We start from the raw sequence: 21,864 nt of genomic DNA, 5'->3' as shown, positions 1-21,864 counted from the left end.
CTCTCGATTAGTCAGCCCCGTTGATACCACTTGTAAAGATATGATTGCGGACAAAGTTGTTTTAACACTTATCAAGAAGACATCTGGTGCGAGAGATTTCATTGGAGACTTTGTCATTAAGTGTTTATTGCCAGATCTATGAATTTCAGAGTCTGCAATTTCTTTGATACTAGCCAAGCATGGGTATATCAACCTCGCAGCTATTCATGCCTATGCAGGTCTCCGTTTAGGAAAACCAATCTGAGTTCATCATCACTCGGAATCTTCACCTGGATATAATTACTGCACCCTTTTCTATGAATACGCAAGGTATGTCCTTCAAGTAATGTACGCGACTTTTCCTTAATACCCGTCATTCCTGCTATGCTACAAGTCGGATATCTCCAAGTCGCTCAAGATGCAATGGTATCATACGCCGGACAAATATAGCACATAAGGAAAAGCACCCGACTTCATGCCCTGTCATTTTCTGACCGATCAATTAATAGAAAGGAGCTTGATGTCAAACGTCAGCTCCGAATTGGCCGGAATTCCCTTTTGGCTTTTGCTTCCGTAGGCAAGCTGGGCTGGTATCACAAGACGGCGTTCGCCCTTGATGCTCATCCCGATGAGACCGATGTCCCATCCTTTGATGACCTGGTTTGCGCCGAGCTTGAATGAGAACGGAGAGCCCTTGGTGTTTGCTAGAGATAATCGATCAGCTAGTGTTTTGCATATGCTGAGAGCTTGCTCACAATCGAATACTTTGCCGTCACTCAATTTTCCAATATAACGCATGCTAAGTCTGTCACCTTTCTTTGCTGCAGAACCCTCTCCAAGTTTTCTGTCGTCAATTTTGACCCCCTGGACAATCTTCACCCCCAAATTAGCTTTCTGCTTGTCCCCTTCTTTCTTCTTTTGAGCCTTGGCATTGCCATTGACATCGGGCTTGACCGTTGAAGGTGAAGAATTTGGCGCTTGTTCAAGATTCGCGGCAAATTGAACTTTCTTGTCCCCTTTGCCGGTTTCATCGTCGTTCTTCGCCTCATTGCCTTCTGTCAAGGTTTCGACCGCTTTGCCAGCATTGTTTTTCAACTTTTTGAGCTGTTTCTTGCTGAGCTTTTGCTCACCATTGACCTTAGGCCCTTCGGCTTTGAGCGATTTCGCCATGATGTCGTCAAGGCTTGCCCCAGCCTTTGGCTCCTCTTCTGATTCCTCTACTGGTCGCTTATTTTTACCTTTCTTAGCAGTTTTGTCGGTGGTGTTAACCTGTTTGACTAGTTGAGGTGCTTCATTTTCGTCCTCCGAATCTAGTTCAGTAATTCTTGGATCTTCTAAGTCGTCCAACTGGTCGCTCTCATCTTCGCCTTCAAGTTCCAGCTCGTCCTCATCAGGTGAAAGGTCGTATTCTCCCTCGCTATCGCTGTCACCGTCACGGTAATTGCCCGCGTCGGGATCAACCACATAGTTTCCAGTAAGGTAGACTGCGTGTGAACCCGTTACTGAGAAGTATGTCGGCTGACCTTCGGGAATCGTGATGTCGATTGGTTGCTGATAGGTCTAAAATGATACTTAGTATCAAGACTACCCGCAAGCATTGATATGGGATAAGCTTACCTTCTGGGTATCTAGCGTGCAGAGTACAACCTCTTGCATACCATCTGTAGACTCGTTGATGTCTTCACTGTCTTCCTCATCTTCTCCTCCGATTATATCATTAATCTCGGCCTTGGCCTTGCCCTTACCTTTATGAGCTTCAGATTTCCCATTCACTCCGTTAACTTTGGGCAAATTATCCACATCCATGTCACCATCGCTCTCATCGGCACTGTCCTGCTCCTTCAGTGCCTTTAGGAGACTTTGCGCTGCAGCCTCTTTGCGGGCTTTCTTTGATTTCGAAGGATCGCTCGGGCCTCCATTTTGCTCTTCATCGTCCGAGCTTTCTTCGTCTTCGTCATCCTCATCACTCAGACCATCTGATTCGACGCCGTCTTGTAACGCTCGAATATATTCGTCCTCGTCATCGGAGGCTTCTGATTCATCGTCTCGTGGAGCGGACATGTCGTAGGCCATCTTCAATGTTGTTCGATGAGAGGCGTCACTGCCGGCACCTCTGATAGTTTTCGGCTTTGCGCTTGGATCAATTGCCGCCATTGTGATCCGGAACTATTCCCATCGTTAGCCGTCAGTTCGAGTTCAATAACGTCTCGCGTTGGCTCTAAAGGACATTCGCGTCGATTCTTACTGTTGCGGGAAGATTGGCTGTTGCGGGAATCAATACATCCCCTGCCGGGACTTTGAGTCCGTAGACGCCGACAGGAAGCATGTTCGTCATTGTCGAGGAAGTTTACTTGCAGTTGTGACGGTGGAAGAGATTGGCTGAGTGTCAATTCAGCGTGCGGAAGAAGCTCGAAGCTACGAAAACTTTTCTTTTGCAGAATTGTGATCCCCTTATCTTATCTTAGAGCGAATGATCTCTTTAAGGCTTAGCGTAGGGCTTTTGCTGCTCTTTGGTAGCAGCAAGAGTACCAACTGTACGCGTTGTATAGTATCATTGGACCATGGTGCATGGTCCGGCTCAGAATTATGTCGTGATGTGCCGATCTCTAGAGGCCAGGCGGCTCGTCGCTCTTTTCTTACACATAGCATGACTTGATTAAGAGATGGGATAGCTTGCCACAACAATGGGCTCAAGGTTGGAAGCCAAGTCTACGGAGGTTCGCCGAAGAATCGAAAAGCATAGATTTGAGGACGAACAAGGCGAAGAGTACGAGCCGTCAAAATTCGGAGGCTTCAACGACTATTTCCGGAGAAAGAAGATCAAACTTCAAAATCTCGATGCAGAGCTTCGATCGTCAGCTCGCGATAAACCCTCGATTTTCAAAGGTGTAGTAGCTCATGTGAATGGCTACACACAGCCTTCTCTGAATGATTTGCATACTCTCATTGTCAGTCACGGTGGCGGTTTCATTCAATACCTTGATGGCAAGACTATGGTCACTCATATCATTGCAAGCAATCTCACACCCAAGAAGAAGGTTGAGTTTGCAAAGTATCGCATAGTCAAGCCAGCATGGGTAGTTGATAGCGTGAAAGCTGGGAAGCTGCTATCTTGGAATGGCTACAGGGTGGTTGATGAAGGTGTTGGGCAGCGAGTCCTTGGATTCGAGCACGGCAGTGTTGTGAGCCAAGCGAACAAGAAGGTAGAAGGTTACAGAAATCAAACAGACACCAGTTGGTACACAAGCCAGGTCAAAGATATAGCGAATCAAGTCAGTTCAAATGATCAAGGGGTCGCACTTGAGACAACGCTACCATCCCTGACGGAGCGACTTGCAGAAGATGGCAATACATCAAATGACTCCAATCCTTCTTCGCTAACTGAACACATAAATGCAGAAGTCAACGAGGCACTGAACACGAATCTGCCCGAGTCCCCTAGAAACTCACGGTTTGAACCCGATTTTGGCGAACAAGCAAATGAGAAGTATCTCAAAAATGATTCTGACGACCAAATAAGAGATGCGGCGCCATTGCAAGCTATTAAATACTCTTCGACAGAATTTTTAGATGTATCCCATGATTTGATTGAGGACAATGTGAAAGATCAAGGCCCGGCAACAGTACCCAAGGATCCAGCAGATGAAGTCAAAGCTAAGAGTCCGAGTTTTTGGAATGACGAAAGCCTTCCCGAGAGTCCACAATCCACTGGTTTATTGTCAGAACCGAGCTCGGATGTTTTGAGGTCCACCTCTTTAAAACCCGAGGATGGTGCAAACCAAGAATCCTCTGGAGTTCACACTGTTGATAAAGTATCTAAAAGGCTAGAGGACTTGACAGCAGAAGAGCATAACGCTCTCCTACTCGCTGATCCAAAAGTGTGGAAATCCACAGTGGTCAACCCTGGCTTCCTCAAGCAGTATTATGAAGAATCTCGATTACATCATCTCTCAACTTGGAAAGCGACTCTCAAATCAGAACTACAAGCACTTGCATCGGAGAAGACCGCCTCGCAAAAGGCCAAAGATCAGAGAAAACCAGGCACTCGCCGCTATATACTCCATGTAGACTTTGATAGCTTTTTTGCCGCAGTGTCGCTTCGCAAATTCCCTCACTTGACAGGGGAACCTGTTGTTGTGGCCCACGGTAATGGTTCTGGCGCTGAGATCGCATCCTGTAATTACCCTGCCCGCAAATTTGGTATCAAAAATGGCATGTGGATGAAGCATGCGCAAAAAATGTGTCCTGAGCTCAAAGTGCTCCCCTACGATTTCAAAGCTTATGAAGACGCGAGCAGAAAATTTTACGAAGCTATCATAAGCACTGATGGCATGGTCCAGAGCATCAGCGTCGACGAAGCCCTGCTTGATATGAGCGTTCAGTGCATCGCTGCTGCTGGGCACGATGGCCGATGCATCCACGAGGGGAGCATCTGGCGAGAGCAGGCTGCGGCAGATAGCATAGCCCAAGGTCTACGCGACGAAATCACAGAAAAGACTGGATGCGCTGTTTCAATTGGCATAGGTGGGAACATACTCCTTGCTAAAGTAGCACTTCGTAAAGCAAAGCCGGCAGGCCAATACCAAATCAAGCCTGAAGATATTCTAGATTTTCTTGGGGATCTAACAATGCAAGATCTTCCTGGCATTGCTTACAGCATTGGAGGTAGGCTAGAAGAAATTGGCGTTAAATACGTTAAGGACGTCCGACAATTGTCCAAAGAACGTATGATCTCGGTGTTGGGCCCCAAAACAGGAGAGAAGGTTTGGGATTATTCCCGAGGCATCGATCGGGCTGAAGTTGGCGACCAGGTGATCAGGAAGTCTGTTTCTGCCGAAGTAAACTGGGGCATACGTTTCGTCACACAGGAACAAGTCGATGAATTTATCTATTGCTTGGCTGAAGAGTTGCAGAAGAGGCTACAGAATGAAGGTGTTAAGGGACGCCAGTTGACAATGAAGATCATGCGGCGTGCTGCAGATGCGCCTCTCGATCCTCCAAAGCATCTAGGGCATGGCAAGTGCGACACTTTCAACAAAAGCCTGGCATTAGGAGTACCGACCAATGACTATTCAGTCATAGGCCGTGAGGCGCTTTCTATCTTGAAAGGTCATGGCTTCACTCCTGGAGAGCTTCGAGGCCTCGGCATCCAAATGCAAAGGCTGGAGCCAATTCACACGAACGCAGGCAGCGGCATTGACAGCTCGCAAAAACGGCTGCAATTCAAAACGCTGACCCCACGAAAGCCTGCTTTCGCCGACGACAGCCTCAATGCCGACGAAATTGAGTCTCCCCAGAAAGCCAAAGGATCGGCTGCTCCACATACTGCTGCAGCCTTCCCTAAAGTCTCTTCCTCAAGCTCAAAGCCTCGTCTGCCATTGAATACGCTAGGAACACAATTTGTGTTGCCATCTCGGATTGACCCAGAGATTCTCAAAGAGCTCCCTGACGACATACGATCAAAGCTATTGCAAAGCAAGAAAGCTAGTAGCAGTAAAGCGAGAACGATAGAAACACAGGGAGATGCATCACCAGAACCTCAACAAGAAATGACCAGGCAAAAGCACGAAGATTCTGGAATGCCAAGGCCGTGCTCATCGACGCCAGCTCTAGCGACTGATAGTGTTCCGACACACTCTCAGATTGACAAGGAGACACTAGATGCTTTACCGGCCGATGTCCGCTCTGAGGTGCTAGCTTATTACGCTATGTCCCCTTCGAAGACACGTAACCAATCCGTTCTTCCCCAATCACCTCGGAAAGACCGTGCAATCAAGTTACCCAAGAAGCTTACCACGCCGATCAAGAAACGGGGTCGACCTTTGGGTGGTGGGGGACTCAAAGCACAAGCAGCGTCTTCGTCAACGCTGACCCAATCCAATTTCGTAGCGAACCAACCTTTAAACGAATTCAAAGCAGCCGCCGCGAGTATCGCTCATGGTGTGGTCCCTGATGAAATTTCTGCAGATTTCCTTGCTGAGCTGCCTGATGAATTGAGACACGAGGTACTGGCTCAAGCGCGCCGCGATCGATTGCAGAAGAACGCTGGGCTTGACCTTGCTGCGCGGAAGAAAAGACCACCCTTACCAAAAGGCCTACCGGCTGGTCAGCGGACACTCAGCTTACCACCTCGACCGCCCAAACCAACATTCACAGCCAAGAAATTCACGGGTTTGGCGGATCTGAGAAATGCAGTCATGGCTTGGTACGAAGAATTCAAGGAGGAACCACCGTACGAAGAGGACGTAGCTTCGTTGAGCAAGTATCTAAGACGGGTGATTATTGATGAAGGAGATATGGAAAAGGCCGTCAATCTACTTAGGTGGCTTCGTTGGGTCATCGACGAGGATACTAGGAGAGACAGTTCTTCTTGGCGCGTAGCTTTGAAGCATGTGGAAAACGAAGTGCAGGACGCAATAGAAGCTAGAGGATTAGGGAAGATTGATTTGTCTTGAATTTGAGCGTTTCAAGCGGCGATTGTGCATGATACCCTTTTGCAGACCTCAGACATTAGATGTCTTACGAACATAGCAGTGTTACCGGATTAACTAGGTTAGAATAAAACGACCCATCATATAGCAGCAAAAATTCTGTATATATGGCTATTAGGATGCAATAGCCGTCCCCAAGTATGGTTGATTATGACGAGTACTTTGATCATTCAAGACAACACTCAGACCTCAATCAGATTCTTCTTCTCTAATCCTCGCGACCTTACTTTGGAATCATACCATCAATAACAGTGATATTTTCGTGGTCCGAAGGTTCAAGTCCCACTGCGTGAAGGCCAATCTCTCATGTCACAATATTCTGAATGTGTGTTGGAGGCGCTTGCAGCACCTTTGAGATCCTTGAAAGGTGAAATTTGTGCTATCATTTTCAAGATTCCTCTTTCGCTCTTCAGTGAAGACAAAAATAAACTAAAACCCTCTCTCTCTTGGAAAAGGGAGGATGTAGGCAGATAGCTTGACTGATATTTGCAACGAAAAGCGTACGGTGAGGCGGCAGCAGTCTTCTTTGATGTCACACAAAAGCCTGTGCCCAAATTGTGTACTCTTGTCGCTTCCTAACCAACCAGGGGGACCAGCTCCTACTGTAGCCTACTCAAATGTCTGGCGGTAATGATACGTCTCACCGATACTGCACCTTTCAGTCCTCATCGTATCGGAATACGATGCCTGGCTTCGCGGACACAGATCCAGACGTGTTTGACAAAGTTACTGCGTATCTAGCAAGATTCAGGGAGAGTGAGAAAAGGGATTTGCGATTGAAGCTGATCTCGAGATGGCATGGGGAATCCTACGAGATATAAATCTTTAACGCCGAAGTTTTCTTCCCTTAAGGATCAACTATCGCTTAACCTGTAGTGGAGTCTGTAGTGAAGGTAATTGATGCCCCAATGTTGACTATGGTTGTAAAGCCATATGTCAATTGTATACCTATCCTTACGGGGGTTGATTGTCAAAAGTTTTGAAGCTTCTACCATAAACTTCTCTTGCCTGGTGACCCACTCGTTTTGCACATGATATTGATTCTTCACACCCTTGTCACCGATTGTATGGTTGACGAAATGCATGTAACCTTCCGGCATACGCCAAAGATGCCTTGGATTTTCCCAACTATTGCAGCAATCGATGAGAATGAAGGAGTTGCTCCAGTATCTATTGTCTGTACTTGGGTTGGTCAGGCTTTTCATGATCACATATAGTGGCAAAGGCAAGCGTATTGGTGCACATCGGCCCGCAAGATGCGAGCCTCGTCTCCGGCAGCAGTCCAAATGTGCGGCTGAAACTGGTAGCTGGCACGGGCACTAGGAAGATTCTCAGCAAGAGTTTCGTTAAAAGTTAGGGGCTCAAAGGTAGTTGGTTGGTAGGGCTAATAGATCAACTGAGAATTTTTCCTTAGGACGTAGCCGGAAGTCTCAGAGCAAGTGTTCCAAAGCGGAGAGCTCTGGACTGACAGCTTTGTTGCTTTTCAGGGTCATGGCACTGGCTTTCTGAGCGATATCAATGGCATCTTCTACGCCGCGACTAGGTAAGTGTATCAATGCCGCTATGAGGACGCCGAGGAAAGTATCTCCGGCACCATTGACGCTCACAATGGCCTTGGCAGAGATATGCTCAGGTACTGGGAAGAGTCTCATGTACACTCCACCAACTAAATTGCCAGCGATAGATCTGGATAAGATGTATGGCGCGGCAGAAGCCGAAGTCAGTCGAGAATCGTTAGGCGGAAGAAGTTGTGTCAGCAGTACACCATCTTTTCCAAGGGTCGTTATTATGCAAGGAATGAAGGGCAGAAGATGCAATGCTCGTTGTGGCAGACCATGATCCACTATAGTCGCACCCATCATCTTCTCAAATTTTTGCCGAGAGCCTGCACTTGATAGATCAATCGAATTGATCACATTGAACCAGTCTTCCCTGTCGAAATGTCCCGTCTCCTTTGCAGCGTCAAAGAGCGAAGCTAGCTCTAAAACGTTGGGCGTTGCAATATCAATCAGATGGCTAGGAAAGACAGGCAAATCTAACGCTTGCGCTTGATGAGGAAGCTCCGTAAACAGTCTTTTGGCTTTGGCGACAGAAACAGGTTCGACAGCAATCCGAGCTTGTCTTAATCTACCAGCCCGAAACCAAGCACGCATAGTTGTCGGACCCCAATTGCTGTCCACAATGAGCCAATCAGGCTTAGAGTCAATCCACTGTGTGAGTGAGTCTATTTCAAGTTGACCTGCAGCATAGAGCGATTCTTGCTGCTCAAGAATTCTCATATCAGCCATCCCAACCATGAGGCTCCTACTGGAATCATTCACCGCAACATAACGTGCTGTGCGCTCTTCCTTCAGTAGTCTCAAGCCGTCCGTACGTAGGCCGCGTTGACTGAGCTCATCAATGGCGATGGATCCAGCAGCATCGCTTCCAACGATACTACAAAGCTTTGGGGCTTTGCCGAAATATTGCAAAGCACTAGCCACATTTGACCCTACGCCCCCCACACTCTGCTGGATAGAAGCAGGATTTGAAGTCTGGAGATTCGGCCGAGAGATTTCATCTTGGCTGGTCCTTGGTAGGTAGTCGCAGGATAGATCGATGGCTACACTGCCTGCGACTACCACTTCACTCAAGCTGGCCTTGCGCTCGGCTGATTTGGAATGACTGGAGAGTACTGGTAGTGGATCTGCTGGGCTACTCGACTTCGGAATTCTAACAGTTTTTCCGCGCGACAACTCGCTAATTTTCGATGAGCAAGTCGATTTCTGATTGACCAAATCGTCTTTCTCTCACCTCTCCTCCTTATGCAGGTCCTGATCAGAACTTGGCTCTGTTCGACGACCTCTTTCCTCGCTCCCCAGCCTTGAGATTTCCACTGCTAGCTTCGTCCCACAAGCTACGTTGGATTCGATTAAAGCGCGATTAGCAGCAACAGTACGTCCATCGGTTATCTGCCGAATGCGGTTGAGTACGAAAGGCGTGTTCTCACTCCCTGATGATCCTGCTGCCTTAGCATCTGCTAAAGCCTGGGAGATAGTTAATTCCATCTCATCTCTGGGAATAGAGGATTCCTTTGGAATTGGATTAGCAAACAAGATGCCGCTTTCGATTGGAATATTTCTCTGAGCAACTGGGGTATGTTCAGTAGAAATCTCAATATGATGACGTAGCATATGTAAGAAGGGTTTCTGAACCTACAAGCGATTGCTGCAGCCTCTTCTTCATCCCTAATAGTAAAAGGGCTTTTGACGCCGCTCTCACGAGACCAAAAAGCTGGGAAATCTACTGCCCCTTCACGTCCATCGGCAAAGGTCATTACACTAGCTCCTTGAGTCTCCAGATACTCAAGAGTTCTTGGGATGTCTAGAAAACTCTTACATCCGCTGCTTACGACAGCCAAAGGGGTACGTCCGAGCTCTGTCAAGTCTGCACTGATATCCATACTACTCTCAGCACCTCGATGAACCCCGCCGAGACCGCCAGTAGCAAGAACTTGGATACCGACTAGATGTGCTAATATCATGGTACCCGAGATGGTAGTGCCGCCGTTTAATCTCTTGCCATAACAACCCTTCGTTATAATAGAATCAGAAATTGTCTTATGAAATCGAAACTAGAAAAAATAAACACCTTAACTTACCAGACCGCAAATATAACCGATGTCTCTTCGGGATATCTTCCGAGTCTCAGAAGAGCGAGCAGACGCAGTCAATCGGTCAAGCTCATCAGCTCCAAGCCCAACACGAGCAGTGCCATTCAGCACGCCAATGGTAGCGGGTACACCACCATTTCCTCGCACGATGGATTCTAGGCGACAAGCAAGGGCAGCGTTGTCGGGGTATGGAAAACCTCAATCAAACCTCAACCTCAACCTCAAAATAATCAGTAAGAGCTCAGGTGGCGTACCATGAGTATAGATAGCACTTTCAAGCGCGACTACAGGCCGTCCAGACTTAAGTGCGCTTGTTACCTCATCAGAGACCTTAACGAATTGGTGGATAGATCTGATGGAGGGTAATCCACAGCTGAGAATTGAACGTTGCTTCGCCAATGACGCGACGAACGGCAATCTAGCCATAGTCAAGGCAAAGTGAGAATAAAGCTGAGACAACGTTGGGACTAGGGACTCATGTTCTTCAAAATCCTAGTCGCAGCCTAGTGCTGAGAGCCCCTTTACGGCGCCTCGTTTCTCGAAAACGGCGCGACCCTAGATCTAAGCCTCTTTGGGCCCTACGTCATGATACTTGGCATTCGGATTTCAGAACAGCCTGGCATGAGCTTCTGTCCCCCGTAACTTTACACCAGAAGACAATGCAGCTGCTCAATGTATTCTTCATCTACCTGAGCTCATTGGGCACACTTTCATTAGCTGATACCAATGAATCCACCTTGACGTCCCGGCAAATTCTCCCCAATTCCTTCAAACCTCCGCCAGTCTTCAAGAATGTGCACCTGTTGCGCAACATCAATTTGGAGAAAGGCTATGCCAGGGAAAGCATCAATGTCGTAGTAGAAAATTTGGACAGCAAGCCTCAAGACACATACTTCTTACCATTCAGAGCCGAATCTATCCAGAAAATAGGAGGCTTGGAGGTCCGTGACAAGAAAGATCCTGAGAAACCGGCTTTCAAATCTGAGGTTGTGGAGTACGATCCTAACAGGTAAATGATTGCAAGAGATCTTAGGCATTGGGCGCATGATTTCCTGACATGGGAATTAGCTCCACCCAATTCTACCGAGTGACCCTTCCTGCTCCTCTTACTCCATCATCGCAGCTCACCCTTTCAATCATCTACAATGTCATTTCCGACTTCACACCATTACCAGCTACCATTGGCCAGCAGGACAAACAGTATATTCTTCACAAATTCTCGCTTTTTGTGCCCTCGGCGTACCACACGAGCAAGCAGAAAACGAAGATCAAGTTTCCCTCCGCGGACGTCCCAGACTTCACGTCAGACCCCGAGCGACAAGGTACAACATTCAATTACGGCCCATTTGAAGACAAGCCTGCGGGGGCAGAAGAAGAAGCTAGTGTTCGCTATGAATTCACCAAACCGATAATTCATGCGACTTTGCTTGAGCGTGATATTGAAATTAGCCATTGGGGCGGTAATCTCGCAGCAGAAGAACGTTACTGGCTCACTCATATGGGTGCACCTCTGTCTGCTCAATTTTCGCGAGTTCAATGGGCGGTGTCGCAGCATTATCCCATGCCAAATAGCGCGTTGAAAGAGCTCAAAATCCCACTCCTGGGCGGTAGTGCGGATGCCTATTTCACGGATGATATCGGTAACGTCTCCACAAGTCGCTTTCGGAGCACTCCACGTGAAGCCAACCTGGAGATCAAGCCGCGCTATCCTCTATTCGGGGGTTGGAATTACAGCTTTCGGGTCGGTTGGAACAACAACCTCGATCGATTTGTGCGAAAGACGAACACAGGAAGCACCTATGTGCTCAGAGTGCCATTCCTAGAAGGACCAAAAATGAGTGAAGGCGTCTCTTACGGCAAGGTCGAATTCCAAGTAGTGCTTCCGGAAGGTGCAACGTAAGATAGTGCCCCTATCTCGTCAGCGACATCATGCTAACAGTGCTCTCGTAGAAACGTTCAATACGAATGCCCAATCCCATTGATATCGTCTGAGTCATCATCTCACAAGTCGTTTATGGATACTTTGGGACGAACTACGCTCAAGCTCACAGCGATCAATGTTGTTGATCAGTCTCGCGATCAGGACGTGATCGTCACATACGACTACACGTTGATGGCTGCACTTCGAAAGCCAGCGACCATATTTGGAGGCGTTTTGGCTGTATTCGTAACGGCATGGGCGGTGAGTAATCTAGATATTAGTATCGCGAAACCTACATAGATGATCTTGATGAATGTATGATGCCTAGAGGAACAGAATGCGCTTTTAATGGATGCCTTTGGGTGCTTGAGCAGTTGAAAACACCGACTGACTGACTGGGGAAGGCAGGCACGTGGGCCGTGGCTGATTGGCCAATGCGGACCCCACAGCTCCCCAAGCTTCCCAGATGCCGATTGACGTCTCCCACAAGCTCTCTCAGCGCCTTCCTGCTCTCATCCAGGCCCGTACAAAGTAAAAGCAGTGTCTGTACCGTGTGAAGCAGAAGTAGCGGCCATCTTCGGACTTCTCTCCGTCGTTGCCATGCAAACGTGATATGATAGGTCCGCGGAGCCATGCAGTAAACTCCGTCCCCGCATTGTCAACGAAGTCGACCAGAATTGACCGTGCAAATAGCTTTGGCCAGCAACTTCGGACTTCTTTACTCAAGGACTACCTATATTATTACATCGCCTACGATGACCTCAAGTCTGCCCTTAGACCTGCATACGAAACAGATCCCACCCCGGAGAATCCTCGCCCGCATCGCCGCGAATGGATCGAAGAGGACGAGAAGGCCTTTGTGTCTCAGCTCGAAGGGGAGCTTGACAAAGTCTTCACCTCCCAGCGCGTTAAAGCAAGCGAGATTGTGCGAAGAATCAAAGCTAGTGAAAAGGAAGTCAATGAAGTCGTTTCGAGATTGGTCCAGGGAGGGTCTCGACGACCACTCAATGACGCCAGTGAGAGAGATGAGGAGGTAGAAGACATTCCCAAGGAGGAAGATTTCTTGCTGTTAGAAGAGGACTTGAGCGATATTATTGCCGATGTACATGATTTGGCCAAGTTCACCCAATTGAATTACACAGGGTTCCAGAAGATCATTAAGAAGCATGACAAGCAAACCCAATGGATTCTCAAGCCAGTATTTGCTGCCAGGCTGAAAGCCAAACCCTTCTTCAAAGATAATTATGATGCCTTTGTCGTCAAGTTGTCAAGGCTCTATGACCTTGTGCGGACCCGAGGCAGTCCGATAACGGGTGATAGTTCGGCTGGAGGGGGCCAACAGAATTTTGTTCGACAGACAACGAAATATTGGGTTCATCAAGATAACATCACTGAATTGAAATTGATCATTCTGAAGGTTCGGAACCCCCTCGGTCAGGTTGATACGTTGTTGACCTCTAGAAGCATTTGCCAGTCCTCGTTTTCAATGCAAGCAAGGAATTTGAGACGAAGGATTCTGCCATATCTTCAATATATTATGACAATACCGATACTTGGGAACTCTACACCGGGAGGTTGAAAAAGACGGAAGGTGCTGAAGCTATACGACTCCGGTGGTACGGAGGGATGGAAACGGAAACTATCTTCGTAGAGAGGAAGACACACAGAGAGGACTGGACGGGCGAAAAATCGGTGAAGGCACGCTTCTCTTTGAAAGACAAGAATGTCAATGCTTTCTTGAGTGGCAAAATGAGAGCAGAGACTGTTTTCGAAAAGGCGAGGAAGGAGGGAAAGAAAAGCGAGAAAGAGATCTCAGATCTGGAGCAGCTAGCACGAGAAATCCAGTACCGTGTGATCTCCCGGCAGCTAGTCCCAGTCACACGCTCGTTCTACAATCGCACAGCCTTTCAATTACCGGGAGATGCGCGCGTTCGTATCTCGTTGGATACTGAATTGACAATGGTACGAGAAGACAATTTGGACGGCCGGCAACGGGCCGGTAAGAATTGGCGGAGAATGGATATTGGCGTTGACTTTCCTTTCTCACAATTGCCAGCCGAAGATGCCGAGCGGTTTCCGTATGCTGTCCTGGAAGTCAAGCTCCAAACCCAGGCCGGACAGGATCCGCCTGAATGGGTCCGAGAATTAATAGGCAGTCACCTAGTGGAAGCAGTGCCCAAATTCAGCAAGTTCATACATGGGACAGCGATTCTGAACCCCACTCGCATACACCTGATCCCATTCTGGATGCCACAAATGGACGTCGACATCAGAAAACCCATTACACGCCGATTTGGCATTGAAAGACCCAATCAATCTACCACCTATTCTACGAGCGATGATATAGATGACGATTCGGATGATGATGCTGATGATCAAGGCGCTGACGAGGATGGCACTAACAAGGGTCCCGAATCACGGGGTACTAAGGCCACCTCTCTAGACGACGCAGCAAATAGTGACGCGGATCTTGAACGTCTACGCCAAGACCGGGATGCTATGGAGGAGCTTGCCATGGCACGATCGGCCGATCCTACGGCAAACGATCTTGATATTGAAGAACGCATCGCGGCCCAGCCGCTACTGCAAGATCCGGACGATTACCCTCTTTATGACAGCGAAGATGAAGACGCTTCCACAGACGATCTCTCGGTCACAAAGAAATCGCGGCCGTTGTATTACTATTGGGTGATCTTCAAACGCCACGTCGCACTTGCAGGATCGAAAACCGTCTCAGCTTTATACTACATTACACCTACTCCGAAACCCACCCCACTGCCGCCTGCAGCTGCGCCGACGGGTTTCGGATCTGTTCTCGCTACATCGCTGCAAGCTCGTCGGTTCAAAGCTCCGCCAGGGAAAAAATCCATGTACCTGTCCGAGTCGAGCCGAAAGTGTACTTTGCCACGGAGCGCACCTTCTTGTCATGGCTTGAATTTAGCATCATTTTGGGGTCCATTGCCGCCACACTACTGAACTTTGGAGATGCAGCAGGAGGTGGTAGCAGCGTTGCGGCAGCGAGCGTAGCTTTTACCCTCGTTGCCTGTGCCAGCCTGCTCTACAGCGTTGTCCTTTATCTTTGGAGGGTGAAGAGCATTAGAGAGCGGAGGGCAGTAAGATATCATGAGCCGTGGGGACCAAGCCTGCTTTGTGTGGGGCTGTTTGCAGCGGTGGCTGTCAATTTTGGGGTGAGACTAGGGGCTGACAGCTAGTAAAGCGACTATTCCTTACGCCTTCCCCCATAATGGCTTGTAAAGCAAGCAGTGAAGTCGTTTCTACAATGCCCTTTGAAGTCATTTGAATTGATGATTAGACCTTACAGCAGGTAAGGAGAGCCGTAAGTACACACCTCATTGGCTACACGATTCTTCTTCCAGCCACAAATCAAGATTCGATTTGCTTTTGGGTTCAATGGCAGCATGCTCCGGTCAATACAATAGATGTGGCGAAGACATAGAGTACTGATTCGAGGCATCTCATTTGGCAAGAATTGCTTGAACAGACGCATTTGCATATTCGCATTGGATTCTTTGACTCCTCTTCACAAGCATTTTGATTGGTATTTTCAGCTTCACCAGAAGACTCGCACGTTTCTGCCTAGCAAAGCTACAGACACTTGAAAAGAAGCCGGGTTTCCCTGTCCTCCACACTCCTGCCATCCCCGTATCTCGTCCGCATCGTCCATTTCCCACCCGGGGCAGATTCGGCAGTCTTAGCTAATGCCAGGTGGAGACCTTTGCAGGTCTACAACGCCCAGCTTCACTAAGACCACCTCCTCCGCCCTGCTATGTTCTCCGAGCCGAACACACCAATCCCACCACCACTAGCACCTCTCTGGTCGATATATACCCGCTCATACAAAGCGGCGGCAGCATGACAGCCTGCGCGCTTTGTTCCACGGGTATATTCGCCATTCGAGATGTAGTACTGGTAGGATCTGCGGTTCTCGCCGTCGTCTGGCCATCTGACTCGTCTATAGTGGAGCCCCAAGATGGGTCTGCAACGCAGGGTTTCGTCGAGATTATTCAGTGCGACTGGCTGAAAAGGTAAAATTCGATATGCTGCATGCGTGAAAGAAGTGAAATCTCGTCTCGTCTATAGTATGAAGAAGTGAAGTCGGAGATGATTCGTGCCTTTTTGTCGCTGCCGCACTTGGTGAGATGGCGGGCTTCTCTTCGATTTCAAGCTGGCTCTAACCCGTGAGCCCTAGCTCGTTGTGCAGAAGTCCGAGGAGGTTGTTGTCAAATTCGTCTAGCTCCTCCATCGGTCTGGTTTCTCCCGTGGGCCCGTGTCCTCTCATAGGGTCGTGCTCTGCCACTGGCTCCAGTGGTGCCAACTTAAGCCCCACTTCGTTGAATCTGAGCCCATCTGAATCATCCTCAGGCTGTCGTTTGACGCCCCGACTGTCGAGCCACTCGTTACAGTAGCTCTCGATATGGAAACGATCGAGGTTATTCTGACGGACCTGTTCAACAGTTTCTCGATTTGCTTGGTCAGACTTAAAGCGGCTATAGTAGCCAGAGACGTCCGTATTGGCTTCCTCCAGCATTTGAGCCCATGATGGGAATCCGTAGTGCATGGATCCGTCCATATTCAAGGTCATCAGATAGTGGCACTTCGAGAGTTCGGCAGCGCAGAACATCCAATCGCAGTTCTTGAAACTTGACTCGAGCTGGGACAGGCTGTCTTGCAGTTGACTGATGGTCTCCTGTGCGGTAGCTTCAGCAGAGGCTTTGGCAGCCTGCAGAGTCTGCATGGTCCGGTCTTTTGCCTCGAGTTCTCGACCGCATTGGGCCCTCTCCTCCGCAATCGCCTTGTCAGCAGCGTCTCGTAGCTCGCCAGCACCCTCATTCATAGCCTTCTCTGCCTCCTCCAACTTCCTCTAAGCAGCCTCCTCCACCCCTTCAACCCTCTCGTTAGCTGCAATTTGAGCGTCCTCGACCATTTGCTTCGCCGCCTTCTTGACGTCCGTGACCTTCCTGGCTACGGCTTCTCTAGCCTTGCGCTCGTTGTCGGCGGCTTGTCCTGCTGCCTCTTGGCGAATATTTGTAGCCTCGCGCTCAAATTGTGAGCGCATACTTGCCACTTTGCGGTCAGTGGCTTCTGCAGCCAGACGATTGCTCTCTCGTTCTTCTGCTTGCACATCACGAAGCATCTGCTCCTTGTCATCAACAGCTTGTCTTCGGGTTTCTTCGACATCACGGCTCGCCTGCTCTTGGAGCGTCTCCACCTCCTCCTGGTGCTTCTCGTCTGCTTCCTTGAGTTTCTGGCCTAATTCGACATTCGCCTTCTGCTGCATCGCCTCAACTTCTTGATCCGCCTTTGTACGTGTGTCGCGTATCTGTTTATCGGCCTTGTCAAGTGCCTCTTTGGTCATTTGGTCATAGGACTCTTGAATGGTCTTTCGATCCGCTTTGAGTTTTGCCGCCGCGTTTTCTTCAAGCTGCAATTGCTTCTGACTCAAATCCTCGTCGCCTTGGTGAACAATCCGGTCGTTCGCGGCTTGCAGACCTTGCACGGCCTCTTCTAAGGCTGACTTCTCGCCTTCGAGACTATCAACTTGGCCTTTCAGGCCTTGAGACGTTCTGTCGACGTTTTCCTTGGCTTGCTGAACGCTTTCCAACTCTGTCTGGAGGCGGCGATTGTCGTTCTCGATACTGTCAGTGCGCTGCTGCAGCCCTTGAAACGCTAGTGCTTCACTTTGGAGGCCTTCCAACTCTGTCTGGAGGCGGCGATTGTCGTTCTTGATACTCTCAGTACGCTGCTGCAGCCCTTGAAACGACTTTGATTTACTCTCAAGGCTTTCTACATTCGCTCTTGTAAGCTTAGCCTGGTTCTCAAGCTCCTCGATCACGCTTTTGAGGGAGTTGGCATCGTTAAGACTCTTGGTTTCGAGTTCGAGCCTTGCATCTTCAGCGTCAGTGATCGATTGGGTCTTCTCGCTTTTGAGTCTCTGCAGCTCCTTCAGGTGTCCATTCATCAACTTTAATATTAGGTGGTCGCTCGCCTGCTGGGTCGCCTTGTCCGCCGCCACTTGTTGTTCCAGACGAGAGATATGTCGCTGCAAACTGGCCAGACCCTGTCTGGATTTCCGAGATCCATTTCTCATTGGTGGCTTCGTCTTGTCGTCCTCGTAGCGGTCCACTGTTATGTCAAGCCAATCGTCAAATGTGGAATGGCGTACGATCATGATGCCAACCAAAAATACGGTAGCGAGGATACCAAAGAAAATGAGGCACATGAGGCTATCGTGTTCGTCAACGGAGCTGTGGATTTCATCCTTCAAAGCCACATCGATGGGATTTGGGATTTCGAAAGTAACCGCGGGTCGTTCAAATGTGGATTTGCGAAAGAAGCGTACGGGGATTCCTGGACCAAATTTCCACTCGAGCACAAGCTGGACTCCTGCGATGAGGGTTGTGTATCCAAGGACGCGAAGTTCCGCCATGTTTTCGGAGATCTAAGAGTGATGCCTTCGAGAATCTTTGAGCAGTCTGCTAGGATGTGCTGCAGCTGACTTGAGTAGAGAGCGGTTAATGTCTCAGTATGAGCAGGAATATGGTGAGAGATGGCGGTCAAAGAGGAGAACCAAATGTTATAATGATGCCTATCGAAGCCAGTGGAATTCAAAGACTGAGGATGAAGAAACTTGGATAAGACTCAAGTGCTGTGACAAGCGTGTTCAAAGTTGAGATGGAAAAGGGTGGAAGGAAAAAGGGAAGAAGAAAATTTCTTCGCGTGAGGAGGTGGGAGAAGTGTCAACACAATAAAAAATCACCACATGACAACAACAACAACAGCAACACCTGATTTTGGGAAATGAGGGGCAGGAGTCTAGCCGTGAGTTTCATTTGATGAACAACACTCAATGGCAGTTCCTTCCCTTCCTGCACTAGTCTACGCGACATAACACTCATAATATCTCTGAACTGCATGTCATCTTAGAGGGAAGTGTGAAGGCTGAAGTGGAGTAGCACAACAAAGAGAGCGGGAGAAAGGCCATCAGACTCCCAAGTAATGATTGCTAGGTGTTGAGACTTCACTTTGACCCACGGTTCACCTACCAAAGCCGACATTGACTGGCTGCGTACCTTCTTCAAAGTGAATCATGTCCATCCTGAAATGAAGGAAAGGAAAATACGCCACTTGGCCACCTGTTGCCACTTCTGCGAACTTACTAGTACTAATGAGATGAATTGCATTGATGTGGCCTATTCCTTCAATTACGGTCTATTCATCAGGTAGACAGCAAAATGGTTGACTCTCTATTAGAAACATCGAGGACGACTTCACTCCCCAAAGAAATACTTTACTCATGCTAGTCACAGTGAATGGACGGGAAGCTTACATTATCACCTTGAACACTCTTTGGTGCTGAGGTTGAGGTCACTCGTCAGCTGATGCGACGAAAGATCGTTCACGCCAAGACATTTCAGCCCTGTAATCCTATTCTACCTTAGCTTGCATCGGTCAAACATCTTCGCCCAATTTTCTACTTCCTCTTACACAAATCTTGAAAATCCCGTAGGGACAAGTCATATTTCGAGCACGCTCATCGCTAGCAATCCAATCATAACACAGCCCAGATCACTACCAACATGAATATCAAGTACGCTTCCACCCATTCATGACCTGCACCGAAATCATGCTGAGGGCCACGCAGAGTCCGTACCCTCACAGGTAAAGAGATCGAGCTGGACATCGAGCCAGACTACAAAGTACGTATTCGAACCTCGTGGCTGTGATGCCTCTACCCTCCCCTCTCAAAGGCCGCAGCTAAACTATGTTTGATCTACAGGTCCAGAAGATCAAGGAACGTGTGGAAGAAAAGGAGGGAATCCCACCGGTACAGCAGCGGTTGATTTTCGGAGGGAAACAGATGTAAGGGTCCAGCGGACTCTAGGTCGCAATATTCGAATGGGGGGTTGACCGTGGTATAGGGCGGATGACAAGTCGGCTTCAGAGTACAACCTTGAGGGGGGCGCCACACTCCATCTGGTGCTGGCGCTGAGGGGTGGTTCATCGTGAGGGGCTGAGTACTTCATCGAGATCCCTATCACGACTCACGGGACAATATCCGGGCGGCGAAATGAGCATTAGCGAGGGCTTTGCATTCGAGGCGTTCACGGAGGGACAGGTTCGCAAGCAAGAACGATGGCATGAATAATACATGAGAGAGCTACGGAGCTATCTACGAAGTGATAAGACAAGGGTTTATGATGCCATTCATTCAAACAGTACTTCCACAGTTGATCCTCACTAACTTTGAAGTTTATGGCTGTGCTCCCTTCACAATCAGCGGCTTCTAGCATACATATCATGGACATCGCTTCCCATATCAGTAAGTTCAGACTAGAGGGTCAATAGTCTTCGCTCGCTGATCCGAAACACCTCGCTCTATACATTTCCCATTATGCGGGTTCCCACTTGTAACGTATAATATTCTGCACTCACAAAACCCGCGGCCTCTTTTTGGGGGGCATGAAGATATTCGCGGCCTTTTTCTTTGGCCGCATTTGGGGGGTGACTTACGTCCTACAGGTGTGGGAGGTCTTGGTCCAATATTCGGCAACGGCCCCGAGGATTGATTGCCTTCTGGCGTGGAACTTTTTGATGCCGGCGAATCTTCCTTGGTATACTGGAGATGATTTGAAGACGTTTGCAAGGCTTTGAGTCGCTTCTCCCGTATGTCTAATTCGTCAGTCGTGTCGAGTAGGCCCGTATCGTCCCTGCGGCGTTTCTTTGGCTGCACCACCTCAGTCGGCAAAGCTGATGGAGGAACAGGCCGTGCAGCAGCTTTCTGTTGGTAATCATGAAGCATCGAGTTGGGGGCTGCTTGGACCTTTGAGTGACTAGGCTTCGGGTAAGCCGTCGAGAAATTTCCAGATTTCTCTTTCGAGGGAAACAGCTTCCTTGCCATGACCTCTTTCTTGAATGGCGTCAATTTACTCTTGGGAGCCGACTGAGTAGTGGCAGCAGGTAGTCTTCTCCTTTTTGGAGGCTCTGGGAGGAGACCCTCTCCTGACTCATATACGCCAGCTTCCCACCCCTTGGCTACCGCGGGCGCCGATTTTGGCTTTTTCGTCGGTTCCTTCGCGAAGACCTTCGAGCTACGCGGCATTTTGATAACATCCCCTTCGCGTTTGAGACCATTGGGGAGTTTTACACCAATCAATTCAACCTTTCTTGAAGTATTCTGCGCCTGTTTCGCCTTGAGGTTGGCTAGTGTAGTTTTCATCGCCTCCGCTTCTTTCTCAATATCTTTACGGCTTTGATCGTACAGTCTGCTGTACAGCTCAAACCATCCTTCTGAATCGTCAGGCTGTTGTTGCTTGATCTGCCAGTTTGGAATGTCTCGGTCCATCAGCATCTTCCATATCTCGGCGTCGTGCCCGCAAATCTGAGGGGAGTTCAATTCTATTTGATGAAGTTGCTCTGGATTGTCAACACGGCGGAGGAGTGATCTCACGGTCGAATAGGTAGCGTCACCGACATCGTAGATCAGACGAATATTTCGGATACAGGCATTTCGGGCCAAATGTAGAAGGGATAGTGCAGGCATCTGGAGCTCTCGCAATCGTGGTTCCTGATCTGTACTTGTAGAAGATTTGCGAGGGCAAAGAGTGTTAGAGATTAGAAGATGGAAAGTAGTGTGTGCATCTGAGTCATTCGAAACCTAAGGTGGTGTTGTGAACAGGGTTTCGCTAAATTCATGCTTTAGAAATATGGTGAATCTACCAAAATCCGGCGCCTTGTGGTACCTCAGTTTGGTTCCTGTCATCGACGGGAACTAAATGCGCCTCCCGCAGCTGTCAAGCATT

The 21,864-nt window shown here is 48.8% G+C and overlaps 8 protein-coding genes across 8 annotated transcripts; 3 read left to right on the top strand and 5 right to left on the bottom strand.

The window, feature by feature from the left end:
• Positions 1–477: 477 nt before the first annotated feature.
• Positions 478–2,314, bottom strand: KY384_002566 (uncharacterized protein; the record flags this gene model as incomplete). The annotated part of the gene is made up of 3 exons (XM_044811089.1): positions 478–1,539; positions 1,597–2,145; positions 2,225–2,314. 3 exons carry the CDS (start codon positions 2,312–2,314, stop codon positions 478–480), a joined length of 1,701 nt encoding a protein of 566 aa, XP_044671972.1.
• Positions 2,315–2,663: 349 nt separating this feature from the next.
• On the top strand, positions 2,664–6,434 carry KY384_002565 (uncharacterized protein; the record flags this gene model as incomplete). Its single annotated transcript, XM_044811088.1, has 1 exon — positions 2,664–6,434. One exon carries the CDS (start codon positions 2,664–2,666, stop codon positions 6,432–6,434), a length of 3,771 nt encoding a protein of 1,256 aa, XP_044671971.1.
• Positions 6,435–7,900: 1,466 nt separating this feature from the next.
• KY384_002564 (uncharacterized protein) lies at positions 7,901–9,643 on the bottom strand (the record flags this gene model as incomplete). Its single annotated transcript, XM_044811087.1, has 2 exons — positions 7,901–9,209; positions 9,264–9,643. The coding sequence occupies 2 exons, from the start codon at positions 9,641–9,643 to the stop codon at positions 7,901–7,903; spliced, it is 1,689 nt and encodes a 562-aa protein (XP_044671970.1).
• A 1,138-nt stretch (positions 9,644–10,781) lies between these two features.
• KY384_002563 (uncharacterized protein) lies at positions 10,782–12,343 on the top strand (the record flags this gene model as incomplete). Its single annotated transcript, XM_044811086.1, has 3 exons — positions 10,782–11,131; positions 11,191–12,018; positions 12,073–12,343. 3 exons carry the CDS (start codon positions 10,782–10,784, stop codon positions 12,341–12,343), a joined length of 1,449 nt encoding a protein of 482 aa, XP_044671969.1.
• A 313-nt stretch (positions 12,344–12,656) lies between these two features.
• Positions 12,657–15,019, top strand: VTC4 (vacuolar transporter chaperone; the record flags this gene model as incomplete). Its single annotated transcript, XM_044811085.1, has 2 exons — positions 12,657–13,460; positions 13,508–15,019. 2 exons carry the CDS (start codon positions 12,657–12,659, stop codon positions 15,017–15,019), a joined length of 2,316 nt encoding a protein of 771 aa, XP_044671968.1.
• Positions 15,020–16,235: 1,216 nt separating this feature from the next.
• KY384_002561 (uncharacterized protein) lies at positions 16,236–16,898 on the bottom strand (the record flags this gene model as incomplete). Its single annotated transcript, XM_044811084.1, has 1 exon — positions 16,236–16,898. One exon carries the CDS (start codon positions 16,896–16,898, stop codon positions 16,236–16,238), a length of 663 nt encoding a protein of 220 aa, XP_044671967.1.
• A 27-nt stretch (positions 16,899–16,925) lies between these two features.
• Positions 16,926–18,491, bottom strand: KY384_002560 (uncharacterized protein; the record flags this gene model as incomplete). Its single annotated transcript, XM_044811083.1, has 1 exon — positions 16,926–18,491. The coding sequence occupies one exon, from the start codon at positions 18,489–18,491 to the stop codon at positions 16,926–16,928; it is 1,566 nt and encodes a 521-aa protein (XP_044671966.1).
• Positions 18,492–20,269: 1,778 nt separating this feature from the next.
• KY384_002559 (uncharacterized protein) lies at positions 20,270–21,605 on the bottom strand (the record flags this gene model as incomplete). The annotated part of the gene is made up of 2 exons (XM_044811082.1): positions 20,270–20,298; positions 20,576–21,605. The coding sequence occupies 2 exons, from the start codon at positions 21,603–21,605 to the stop codon at positions 20,270–20,272; spliced, it is 1,059 nt and encodes a 352-aa protein (XP_044671965.1).
• Positions 21,606–21,864: the final 259 nt, after the last annotated feature.

Source organism: Bacidia gigantensis, assembly GCF_019456465.1.
Source record: "Bacidia gigantensis strain McMullin 20006 chromosome Unknown contig_156, whole genome shotgun sequence".
NCBI lineage: Eukaryota > Fungi > Ascomycota > Lecanoromycetes > Lecanorales > Ramalinaceae > Bacidia > Bacidia gigantensis.
The sequence above is the reverse complement of the archived record's forward strand: the minus strand, read 5'-3'. Positions and strand labels throughout refer to the sequence as shown.